Below are 12,669 nucleotides of genomic sequence, written 5' to 3'. Positions count from 1 at the left end.
AAAGAATTCAGTATCGTTGTTTACGTATTGCCTTGGGTTGCATGCAATCAACCCATACGATGAGTCTTGAAGTGCTGGCGGGCGTCTTACCGTTGAAAAACAGGTTCTGGGATCTCTCATATCGACTGCTAATCCGATGCGACATTTTGAATCCGATGGTGATAGAAAACTTTGAAAAGCTCGTCGAGCTTAATTCACAAACCCGTTTTATGTCCTTGTATTTTGACTACATGGCTCAGAATATAAATCCTTCTTCGTTTGTTCCCAATCGTGTTCATTTTGTGGATACTTCTAATTCTACTGTGTTCTTCGACACATCCATGAAAGAAGAAATTCGTGGAATCCCGGATCCTGTACGCCCTCAAGAGATCCCAAAAATTTTTAATAATAAATTTAAAGAAGTCGACTGTAATAAAATGTTTTACACTGACGGATCATATCTAGACGGGTCCACTGGCTTCGGTATATTCAATGTAAATTTCACCGCTTCCTATAAACTCAGTGATCCAGCTTCAGTTTACGTCGCAGAACTAGCTGCAATTCAGTATACCCTTGAGATCATTGACACTCTGCCCACAGATCACTACTTCATTGTATCGGACAGTCTCAGTTCCATTGAGGCTCTCCGTTCAGTGAAGCCTGGAAAGCACTCACCGTATTTCCTGGGGAAAATACGGGAACAATTGAGTGCTTTATCTGCAAAATCATACCAGATTACCTTGGTTTGGGTCCCCTCACATTGTTCCATACGGGGCAATGAGAGGGCGGACTCGTTAGCCAAGGTGGGCGCACTAGAAGGTGATATCTATGAAAGACCAATCTGCTTCAATGAATTTTTCAGTTGCTGTCGTCAGAAAACTCTAGCTAGCTGGCAGAATACATGGAATAGTGGAACTCTGGGACGATGGTTACACTCAATAATCCCACAGGTATCGACGAAAGCTTGGTTCCGGGGGTTGGACGTGAGCCGAGACTTTATTCGTGTAATGTCAAGGCTCATGTCTAATCATTATATGTTCAGCGCGCATCTCCGTCGTGTGGGGCTCGCTGAGAGTGGTGTCTGCGTTTGCGGTGAGGGTTATCATGACATCGAACATGTTGTTTGGACATGTGTCGAGTATTGTGATGCCAGGTCCCAACTCATAGGTTCCCTTCGGGCCCGAGGTATACCACCCTTCGTACCAGTCCGCGACGTCTTGGCAACTCGAAATCTTCCTTATATGACTCTCATCTATAACTTCTTGAAAACTATCAATGCTCAAATTTAGTGCTCTCCCTATCTCTTTCTCGTCTACAGCTCGACCGCACTCTTCTTTACGTTGCTGGAAGTATGGCCTGTGTAAACGATGCTTCGGAGCATGCACCTGCCTTGAACTGACTGAGTTGCTGGAAGCTATCCAAAAACGTCACATCAACGTCAGAACACACCAACGAAGCATCCCAATCCAGAATAATCTCTTCATTGCTACAAGCTGAAAAACATGAAGATTCATCGAACGCAAAATGTGTCTAAAAGATGTATGCCACAAACCAATGATGTATTCAAATTTCAATTCAATACTGTGTAGGTCCCACCCTCCCTATGTCCCCTTACTAACTGGGGAGTATGCCGCCCCGTAATACGGCATCCCTTTCTCTCTCCCTAACAACAAGACAATCGGCCACGTTAAGCTAAAGCAAATGAGCCTAATAAAAATTTTATTTGAAAAAAAAAAAAACAGCTAAATCCATAGAACAGAAAATCAGATCAAGAATACGCTCCAAATGATTACGTATGAGATTCGTCTGACGTAGATTGAAAAAATCCATGCTGTCTATCAGCATGTCAAAATACCACCCATTGATGGTTAAAACCGGGGGGAAATAAAATAACATTAATAATAATTAGAATCAATCAAGGTAAGAAACAACAATTGCAATTTTGTGATCAGAGAGTTCTCCGTGTGATAAACGATGTGGTTACTGTTGTTAGTGCCCAGTCCGATTCAATTTCTCGCCCTCACTCTGTACATAGTCCTAAATGTAGAGTAATTTGAGGATCCGTTTCGTGTCTTTCAGTGACAAACGCACAAGGATCGAGTCAACTGACCTTAGCAACGGGAAACGGAAAATTATTTCGTTCTTGAAACTGATAGGATATAGAAAATTTCAAGGTCGATTTCTTTTATTAAAACAAAGACTTTAATCTTCATTACTATTTATTTGGTTAAATATGAGTTTGGTTGGTTGAATTTAATCCTTTTCGTTTGTGGAATAAAATATTTCCTCATCAATACAAGGAAGATAAAGTGTGGCAGGGAGAGACAAGGAACTTGTTAGAACACTGCATGTATGTGATATTTAGATTGAAAACTTGTGCAGATCTCTAAAATGAACGGTTCGTTGGCTAGGTGTCTTGACGGTTATTATTACTACCTGGTGATATCCACATCTGCAAAAACTATGTATGTATAATGTTTTCACGCTTTAGTTTTGCTATGCAAAGATCCTATCTTAATTTTCGAATTATCTAGGATCAACATGAAAGTTATTTGTACTATAAATTATTGAAGTTGTCATTTGGATTATTTGATTCATCGAAAGTTTCGAAATTTATTGTAAATTGTATCGTTTCAATACTACCCGCTACGATTGATACTGCTTCTAAGTATTTTTTTCTGAAATAAGATCACATATTTTCTGCTCTGTTCGTATTATTTGAATGCATTAGCTTTACCTCCAAACAGTGGCTAATACTTGCGAATTCGATTTTAGTCCTTAATTCAATCAGAGAAAACATGCCATAATATCGTTTATCCCATTTTTTCAAATGTATTGCATTATGAACTCTATCGATAAGAACCATTGGCTCGTATAATGATAGGTGTTGAACAATATATTTACAAGGATTTTCAATACTTTTCATTGGAAAATGGTGAGCATATTGCAGGGCTCTAGATTTAATATCACAAGTCAAAACTATTCTATCGAGCTACTGGTAAATGTATTCAAGCTTGATATGCTTCTTGTCTGTTGCGTTACACGCTTCTCTGTACAGAAGAATAACAGGGTTGATTCGTAGCTTTCCGAGCAATCAAACTAACAATACTCGTAAGGGGATCAACCGACCAAACTAGTTGCTGATAGTACTGATACAATCGCTAGCCTTCACGTGTTGATTAACGTCCACGCTAGATTCCCACGTATTCTTTAGGTTATTGCTGCTGATGAAATTCAGCGTCTGCTGATCCAGATCTGATCCCATCGAGAACTTTCGAGAAAGTGGCAAGGTGCTGGGAGCGGTGTACGAAGGCGTCGGAGTCAATGCGGTCTTCGTCGAGTTAATGATCGAGGGATTCGAAGCACACAGCAGAGGAATCGTATCGGTACATATGCTGCCCTGGACCGTATCGTTGTCCGCGCCGATTCCACTGGGGGCATTTATGGAGTCGGCACAGTCGAGGGCAGATTTTTCCAGAGTTTCTTCCGTCATGCCACTGATAAAGGGACAGATATTGGACGAGCGGACTAGCATGCACCAATTCTGTAGAGTTGGAGAAAATGTATTTACTATCTGTTACATGGGGCTAGATTCATATTTACCAGAATATTTAAACATATGGCATAGATGACAGGCATAACGCACGAATGTACATTCTCCAAGGCAATAACACTCAAAAACCAACAAATCGAGTAAATTGGTTGGAAAAACAGACCCAATTTGATCGCTCGCTTGAATTCGGTGAAGTCCTGGATATCCGATGCCATGCTAGGCGTAGACAACTCTGCTAACGAGAGTTGTCCCAAGTCGATCCGTGTATCGTAGTAGTCGAGCGATTTTTTTATGCTGTGCATACTGAAACCATGGTTACTACTTTGCTGTGGCAAAGTGACAACAGATTGACGGCTCTCCATGGTTTGGGCGAGGTACTCCTGGCAGCACTTCTCCTTTGGTTCCAGTTGGGGATAACTGTTGCTACGCGTTGTCGGATTGATTCCCGTCGATTGCGTTGGTAACCTAGGATACATAATGTCGTTACACTTCGACGTGCTTTCGATCATGCTTTCGATACTTTCACACAGAATCTCTGTCTGCTTACTGGATATCTTCTTCAGTGCTATTGTACCCAAAACTGTGGTCAAAATGATGAGGAACGAAATCGGAATCATGAAACTAACAATCATTCCTTTTTGGATAGACATCCAGCAGTAACGACGAAGTTCGAACAGATCAATAGATGATGCATAGGAAAACTGGTATAGAAAGGAATGTTTCAGCATTGATTCAAGAAAAAAAAATACCTGAAGCAACTCACCAGAACATACACCGCTGGAACACCATAACCCATCAAGTAGCTATACTTCAGTTTTGGACCACATTCATTCACGATCAAATCGTAGATCACGTAAATATAAATGAAGCACCAGATACTAGTGCTTAAATGCAAATAATGTAGTAGGATCGCGATTAACTCACATTTAACTGTATTGCGGGTTGCCTGGACTCCCAATACAAATGAAAAGTTGGAAGCCACTAACATTAGTATCAAGTTCAAGCAAATTGGATAAAATGTATTGAAATGCCGAATTCGTCGGTTTCTCAAAAACAATATTATTCCCGTTAATATCTGGGGAGCCAAGGCGAAGACGGCACCTATCACAATTACATTTCCACCAAGGTCCTTCCGGAGCGTTCCGTTTGTCCCATAGTAGATATACATGATATTATCGATAAAGTCATGACCTTTCATGTCATTATTCAAACTGTCGAACGACCCGTCATCATCTACGCGTGCTTGAGGGTTTCTCCGTAACGACTTCGATGAATCTGTAACAATAACAAAAAACCATCCCTCGGAATTACGACCAATAAGCATAGGTGACAACAGTACTCACAAACTTTTATAATATTCTCGTCCCCGGGAAACCGGTTCCTTTTCATCGCACTTTTGTTCAGAAATGTGGCATATATCTGATCGGGATCCGGATAGATATCCGGAGGGCGTGTGATTTCATCTTCCACCAGTGGACCCGTTTGTTCCTCGGGCACCGCTGCCATCGCTGGACCATTCAGTCCCAGTCCAGCAAGACCACCGTTTTCGTACTCTTGGTTGAATGCATTTCGCGACGGATTATTGCCATCATAGTCGTAGTACATCGGTTCCACGATGTCCGCTGCCGGTCGGGTAAAGTTTATGAAGTCGTTAATGTAGCGTGTCTCGTAATGTCCAAATTTGGCACGGGCAGTGACTGCGTTGACTGGTTGAAAAAGAGAGAGTAATGAATTAACATTTCAAATTGCAGACAAAAAGACCCGTAGACTTAATTAAGCATGATCGAATATTCTCGATTACAAATAAAAATAAATGTAATACTCAGTTATTTATTACATTTTGTTTGATGGTGTTTGACCATTCTGTTTCAATAGACTTCATAGCTGAATGTACAAAGCAGTGTGTAAATGGTGCCTCGATTTTATTTACAGAATTATTCGATGACAACCCTATCGAGCTGTAGATTTCATATTTAATGACGAGTTACCTAAGATGATATTTAAGTAATTAGGATTAAATTAGGATAAGAAGTTTATGTAAAAGTGATGCTACGGCGAAGAAAAACTTATGTAAACTGCCTTAAGAAATAAACGTATTTATGAAAAAACCCTATCGGGCCAAAGCAGTTCGACAAAATTTACTGGGTTGTGTTGAAGAAGACAACCATACTCTTCTGTGATCACTGCGCTGCCCAAGTGACGGGCTTAGAACTAGACAACGGAGATAATAATTATTTTCCGATTTTGCTTGGTGAAAACTTAATCATTGATGACAGAGATGCCAGATGCACAGATTAATCTGTGTTTCACAGATTTTCAATTTTCTGCACAGATTTTAAAAATGACACAGATTTCTGAAAATGATCACAGTTTTTCACAGATTCTGAAATAAATCACTGATTTCCACAGATTTTTTAAATCGTATGCAGTTTAGCACCAGAGCGGTGGAGGAGGTGCGGTGCTCGAGAGCATGCTTATTTTTGAAAGATCGATGGTTAATTTCCGACACTGAAAAAATTCAAACTGAAAATTCAAATATTAATTCTTTAGTTGAAATTATTTCCAGTGGAAAATAAACCCAAATAACTTTCCGTCCGCCAAATTTTGAAATGGGCCGCAGTTTTAGATAAATTTAACTACTCGACACAAAATAACCACTCAAGTGTCAAATTTCAACCAAAAGTTAAAATTAATCGCAAAATGGTTCACAGACTAAGAATCCTTCCATTTCGGGGCTCGAACATACGACAACTGTCTTGTAAGACCAGTGCCTTATGCATTGGACCGCCAACCCGGGACGAGGTGGCTGCCGCTTACAAATCTTAGATATTCTTAGTTTTTATGGTTGGATTTTATCATCCAAATGAAATTTGTATGTAAATAATTAGTCTCTAGTTTCATCCGAAATTTTCAATTATATAGGACAGTTTTCAATCATACATATAATGGAAATACGTAAATTATAATTTTCTACCCATTAGTCATACCATCTGTAAACCAAATGAATCTATCGAATGGTTCGGTAATTTTATTATGCCTGTTTTCTTTTGGACTTAATTCAAGATTTGAATGGATTTGGATGTTTTTTCACAGAAACGAATGAAGAAAATTCGAACCAGTCGTGGCTATGGTTGAGAAAAAAAAAATGTCCCGGTTGACCGGAATTATCAGTGCCTTTCAGAACAGTACCCAATCCGTCGAGTCAACCAGAAAGTGCCCTCAAATGACATGTGTTGGCAGCAAGTGGACAAGTGATATGAAATTATTTTCTGCCTATAAGTAAACAAAAAGCTTTGAGTAGCTCTGATATTTGTTATGAAAATTTGTGCACCTGTATTTTAATTTATTTGACGAATCCAAGTTTTTTTTTCGTTTGGTCAATAAAAAGACACTTAGAAAAAATTTGAATAACTGTTTGTCAGTTAGTTTTCACGACAATCAGTATTTACAGAAGTTCGGTTATTGGAAGATAATTTTACCATAAGGAGTGTATTGATAAGTAGTTAGCAACATTCAAACAGTTATTACTCTGAAATGGATTAATTTTTTGCAGCGTGTTTTGCGGTAACTTGATTGTTTACATGTCAATTAGAGTGACTATAATCAGAGTGGCGACAGCTGTTCGTTTGGAATGACAGCTCCCAGTTCCAAACGAGCAAACGACCTGTCAATTCAATGTAAAGCTAATGGAATGTTTTGAATTGTTGCCAACATTACGGATGAGATGTCGTCACTCTGGTTATAGGCACTCTAATGTCAATAACAACTGAGCAATCGACTGGTTTCGGTACGGTTTATCGTTTCAATGATGAGTCGAATTGATCCGGAAACGCGAAAGAAAATTCTGCACACTTGGTGCTCAGAAAGTGGTGTCACGTACAACGAAATTGCAAAACGGGTGAAAGTGCACCACACCAGTTTCAAAAATACTATCGAGAAATCCGGTAAGACCCTTTCCCGGTAGGAAAACGGATCCCATCCAGCCCGGCCGGGACTTAAAAGTGGTTGAGTACATCAGGAAAAACCCATCGGCGTCGACGCGGGATTTGGCCAAGCAGTTCAACACCAGCATCGGGATGATTCAACGGATCAAAGTTCTGAACTCCCTGAAAACGTAAAATAAACAGAAGGTGCCTAAAAAGTCTCTGGTACAGCAAGTTCAGGCCAAAACTAGAGCGTGAAAACTGTATAACCGGATTCTACAGAATAAAGACGGATGCATCCTGATCGACGACGAAACCTACGCCAAGGAAGACTCTCGAGTGCTGCCCGTAATATTATACGAAATCGGTGTACCAGGACCTGGACGACGCTGACACCACGGTGGCGATGGAAAAGTTCGGGCAGAAGGTGTTGGTCTGGCAAGCAATTTATACCTGTGGTTTGCGGTCGTCGATTTTCTTCACGAAGGGCACAATTAACGCCAAGGTGTACGAGAAAGAATGTTTGAAGAAGAGAATGCTGCCACTGTACAGAAAGCATAAGGCTCCTCCTCTCTTCTGCCTACTACGCAAATTCCGTTCTACAGTGGTTGTCAAAAAATAGTGTACAATTCGTGGAAAAGGACATCAACCCATCGAACTGCCCGGATCTTCGGCCAATTGAAAGGTATTGGGCAATTGTCAAGCGGCACTTTCGGAAGGAAGGTACAGTGTCCCAAAACATGCAGGAGTTTAATAAAAAAAACTGGACAGCTGCCACCAAGAAAGTCACAAAAGTAACTGTGCAGAATTTAATGAAGAATGTCAAGTCCAAAGTGCGAGCGTTTCACAAAAACTAGGATTTTCTTCAATATAATCAGTGAAATGCATAAAAATGTAATTTTTCTACAATATATCGAAAACTGATGTCAAAATATGTTTTTTTTTCGCTTTTTTATTCAATAATCAATGTTGCTAACTACTTTTCGATACACTCCTTATTGACAGTACGATTTTTACCGCACTCGGTAACTATTAAGATTTAGCGTATGAATTGTATATCTATTTACAGATTTTTTAAATTTAAACTGTCGTAAAACCGATCGTCCGGTAAAAATTTGCATAATTTTTGTAAAATGAAATTCATGTACCGAAATATCAGTTATTTCTATTACCGAAAGTTTCAGTCAAAAGAATTACCGAACAAAGAAATCAAATATTAGTGTGTGGATTCTTCAGTTGTGGCCGTTTCTCTTCTAGTGCTCAGCTCAAACTCAGTTGTGTTCGGTATTAATATATTGTGATGATTTAGGCAGCTAATGAGGCATCGCCCCTAGTACCTTTAGTATGGCTAAAGTAGAAACACCTTCCGCTTTTGCCTTCGAAGCATCAGCTAAAAGTTCATGTTGTCCAGAACAATGCGGCATTTTTCATGCATAACGCAAAGCCTCCATATGTCGACCGATGCAGAACGATCAAAACCTTTGGCCGTGTTAGAGGAATCAACAGGGTGACATCAGTATGGCATACTGTGATTGGCTCTTGAAAAAATATGTCAATGCAAAACGATTTTTCAATGGTGTATCATTGAAATACCAATATTTAAGTTAAATGTTTCGATTGACAGTTAGATTATATACATCCACAGATCGCTGAGCTATTAACTCTAAAAATTATGACAAACGCGACTAGTTCCGAACTTAATTGACACCCGGCCTCGTATACATACTGAAGAGTAAGGCATTTTTGATGGCGGAAAGTCTTCATAATCAATCAAATAAACTAAATCGATTCACGTAAACTCTGGTATAATGATCACACTCCCATCTCATTACTTGTCACTAATTGTTTTCATTCGTTATCCGATACAGTATCAGATTCCGTTTTGTTATATTTTGACATTATTAATTATAGTAAAAAAAAAATGGTAAATTTCATTATAAAACGTTTCTCCAGTTGGCAATGATCGTTTCTATGTCACAGCCTCATCAAGAAATAAAATTATTTGCACTTAGTATCATGGTACTTTATATCGTTTTCGTGTGAACAGCACTTACTGCCGTTTGTTTTGCTGGGGCATGACCCATTTGAACGAAAATTGTGCCATATATTTCTCTGGTTTTTCGCTTCGGACACACATATAGCTGTCCTGTCGTACAACCGAGAGCATCCGAAAGTGGTAAGTTCGGTTTTGCTGACCTACTATCGAAAATTGCTATTTGATGTGTTCTGTGCAGTAATTAACATCAAATATACAGTCGAATTGTACTTCATGCTCCGTTTGGTGTGAACCAAACCCAACGAAAAGGAAAGGGAAATACAGCGGAAGAGCTTATTTCCGCCAGGAGTGATACTATTTCTGTCCCATTACTGAATCCTTTTTTCGGGCGATTGATGGGCAACTGTTTCATTCCTTTGATTGATCAAACTTTTTTCTACTTCTCCCTGTTCGGTTTCCTTGCCTGCGCATGTAGTTCTCATGTGAAGCTTTTAATGTCACATAAAAATATATTGATATTGGTCCGTTTCGAGGCAGGCCGACCTTATTATGCTTCTGCCAAACACAGGACGCAGACGAGTTGATTCTTTAATGTGATTCTCGAAATAGGAGCAATGTGGGACTTGATCAACATGAAGATGCACTTTGAATAATTTATAAGATTTGCGCAATATCTAGCGGTGTTCTCATTTTCATTTAGGATAATTTGGAATAATTATTCTGTCAAATGTAGAACGAAGCGATTCACTTACATTCGCAATTAAAGCATGTAAAGATAAGTCATATTATTAATTTCACAGAAACTTTAGCTGAAGCTTACATTGATACAGACGCAAAATTTAGTTTTACATTTTAATAGATGTAACATTGTGTCTTTAACGAAGAAATTACGGCATGCTTGAATTTACGTCAAGTGTAAATTTCATTTTTTATAAGAGTGTAGAACATTTATATTGTGATGAGTTTGCATAAATTACTGCAAAAACATATAATTAATCGTTGATAAATTTTTAATCTCTCAAGAATCAAGCCTCATGTTTTCATATTATACACTAATGTTTTGCAATTTTTATTTTATATACTCTTCTGTAATTGATATACGGCAAACTAATAAAATGACTGCCAAAACGGTAAGTTTAATTCATGTTTTGAATATCCCTCATACCAAATCCTACTTACGTTCGAATACAATAGTGAAGAAAAGGATGAGTAACAGGCTGCCACTCGCTGTGTACGTCGGTAGCTGGGATACAGCACGGATGCTTCGTTGTCTCGACATTGCCATCTTGGTTTCAAATAAAGGATCAGTAAACTTTTTCACTATCACGCTACAATGCTCGAGAGTCGTAAATATAGGTGCCACTTGCTCAAAATATAATTGAAACAATCAAACCTAATAACATTTACAGTCAATATTGACTGAAAAACAAACTGCAGATAGGAGATACTTGGCGAAGCGTAGATTTATGCCTAACAACATTTACACAATGGAAGACTATGCCTATTGTTTCCTTCATTTGTCAAAGGATACAGCACCTTTTAATTTTTATTTTAACATTGGTTTACAAACTTTCACGCAATTTAAAACATTTTACAAAACCACCGATGCCAAACTGTGTCTCGGTTCGACGCCAAAGTCAATCAAAATCACAAACTGGTCGAATCGAAGTTAGTCCCGTGTCCTTCGAGGATGCAGACAGTCTGGAGCGAAAAAGGAAAATTTTTCATGTTGATTTTCCTCCAATTTCACCGTGCCTGCACATATACAAACAAGCCGCAAGCCTCGTACCCTGCGGGCTCAATAGAAACGGTGGTTTTCAACGCCCACACCCAGTCGACCATTCAGTTTATAATGTGACAGCGGCAAACACGGCAGGATATTGTTATTATCTGCCACCTTTGGTGGTGTTGATATCATACCCAGCATGAGATGTTGATACTAACACAGTGTCACTTGAATGGGAGAATTTTCCTGGAAATACAGAAATACATGTTTACAATCGAACTAGTAATGTACTCAGCAGGACAGGTTTCTTGTTACGAGCTTCCGTGGATTTGGGATACAGCACTGCATCTCGATGTGCCAAAGTATTCGTGCAATTTGCGTATTGCAAGTTGCTTTCTCTCTTTATGCTTGAATCTAGATTGTACAAAATCCACGTGCTTCTGGACAAATGTTAGTAGTATAAATGTGAACGAGTAAATTTTGTGGAGTGCAATTGATAGGTTACTGAGTTTATTTTCCGTAACAATTTGCCTTTCTCGCGTAGAAAGGATATGCAATCATTGCACAGTAGTCCGAAATGTGAATTTAGTGAGACAAAAATATTTTCGATATTAAATATTAGTTTTCTTTTTAGTTGGTTCCTTCACAAAAGTTGTTAACAATAAACTGGCGCATCTTTTGATGTGAAAGCTCATTATGGTCATCATCCGGATCAGACTTCCAATTCCGCAATTACTGGGTAATATGTGCGAAAATTTACTACAAAACATGCACTTAATTTTTTCTGAGATAACTGCTTTCAGAATTTCAAACCATCATTTAAAGTCATATGGGTTATAATAGTTTATGTCCGAACAAAATGGAAAGTTTTTTGATAAAATGCAATATTAATATTTATGAAAGTATGAGTAATATGATATACACCCTCATTCTTGTTTACGTCCGTATCTGCAATACGACGAACGGGTACTTTCGAACGAATACGAATAAGCCATTCTTGTTTTCACTCGAATGAATTCGAACGCGACTCGTTTGCCACAACTATTCAAATATCAGTAAACTTCTTAAAATAAATGCTAAGCCTTGATGTAATCAGTCCAATTCATGTTATTAACCATATGCGAAACGCTAGAATGTATGCCATTTTAGTTTCAAACGAAACGTGTATTCGAACATCATTCGTACGAACGAAATGTCCCATTCCCGTTTACGGACGAATAGACGAAATGCCGTGGTTTCGATTCGTCAGTTTAATGTTGCGAATCAACCGTTCGAACACATTGAAAAAAGTTTAACCGATCTCTAACAAAATTATTTTCGAATCTAAAGGTGATTTGTAATCAAATCATAAATTTGTGTTTTGCATAAATCATTTAGAAAGCATAGCAGTATAGTAAAATGCTGTTTTTTTTCTGGGGAGCCTTTGAATATATGCGAGGTTCAAAGTTTTCACGCATCAATTTTGCATCTATTAAGTACTTTATGGAAAATA

General features: G+C 38.6%; 1 protein-coding gene across 2 annotated transcripts; it reads right to left on the bottom strand.

Moving 5' to 3' along the window:
• Positions 1–2,180: 2,180 nt before the first annotated feature.
• On the bottom strand, positions 2,181–11,232 carry LOC131429914 (uncharacterized). 2 transcript variants are annotated; one of them, XM_058594369.1, is made up of 6 exons: positions 10,845–11,232; positions 10,631–10,779; positions 4,876–5,238; positions 4,296–4,807; positions 3,583–4,233; positions 2,181–3,523 (listed from the first exon to the last, which is right to left on the bottom strand). In XM_058594369.1, the coding sequence occupies exons 2-6, from the start codon at positions 10,734–10,736 to the stop codon at positions 3,113–3,115; spliced, it is 2,043 nt and encodes a 680-aa protein (XP_058450352.1). In that variant the 5' UTR covers positions 10,737–10,779; positions 10,845–11,232; the 3' UTR covers positions 2,181–3,112. The 2 variants fall into 2 exon arrangements, with proteins under 2 accessions (XP_058450352.1, XP_058450351.1); XM_058594368.1 differs by having other exon boundaries at positions 10,631–11,231.
• Between the last annotated feature and the right edge of the window lie 1,437 nt (positions 11,233–12,669).

Source organism: Malaya genurostris, chromosome 2 (genome assembly GCF_030247185.1).
Source record: "Malaya genurostris strain Urasoe2022 chromosome 2, Malgen_1.1, whole genome shotgun sequence".
Taxonomy (NCBI): Eukaryota; Metazoa; Arthropoda; class Insecta; order Diptera; family Culicidae; genus Malaya; species Malaya genurostris.
This window is presented reverse-complemented; position numbering and strand designations above follow the sequence as displayed.

Bases quoted from the DNA above. Each gene is read 5' to 3' on its own strand.
- LOC131429914 (XM_058594369.1), bottom strand. From the start codon at position 10,736: ATGGCAATGTCGAGACAACGAAGCATCCGTGCTGTATCCCAGCTACCG. The intron at 4,808-4,875 runs GTGAGTACTGTT...TTATTGTTACAG, and splicing joins CGAGAATATTATAAAAGTTT to ATTCATCGAAGTCGTTACGG. The intron at 3,524-3,582 runs GTAAATATGAAT...CCAACTCTACAG, and splicing joins CCATATGTTTAAATATTCTG to AATTGGTGCATGCTAGTCCG.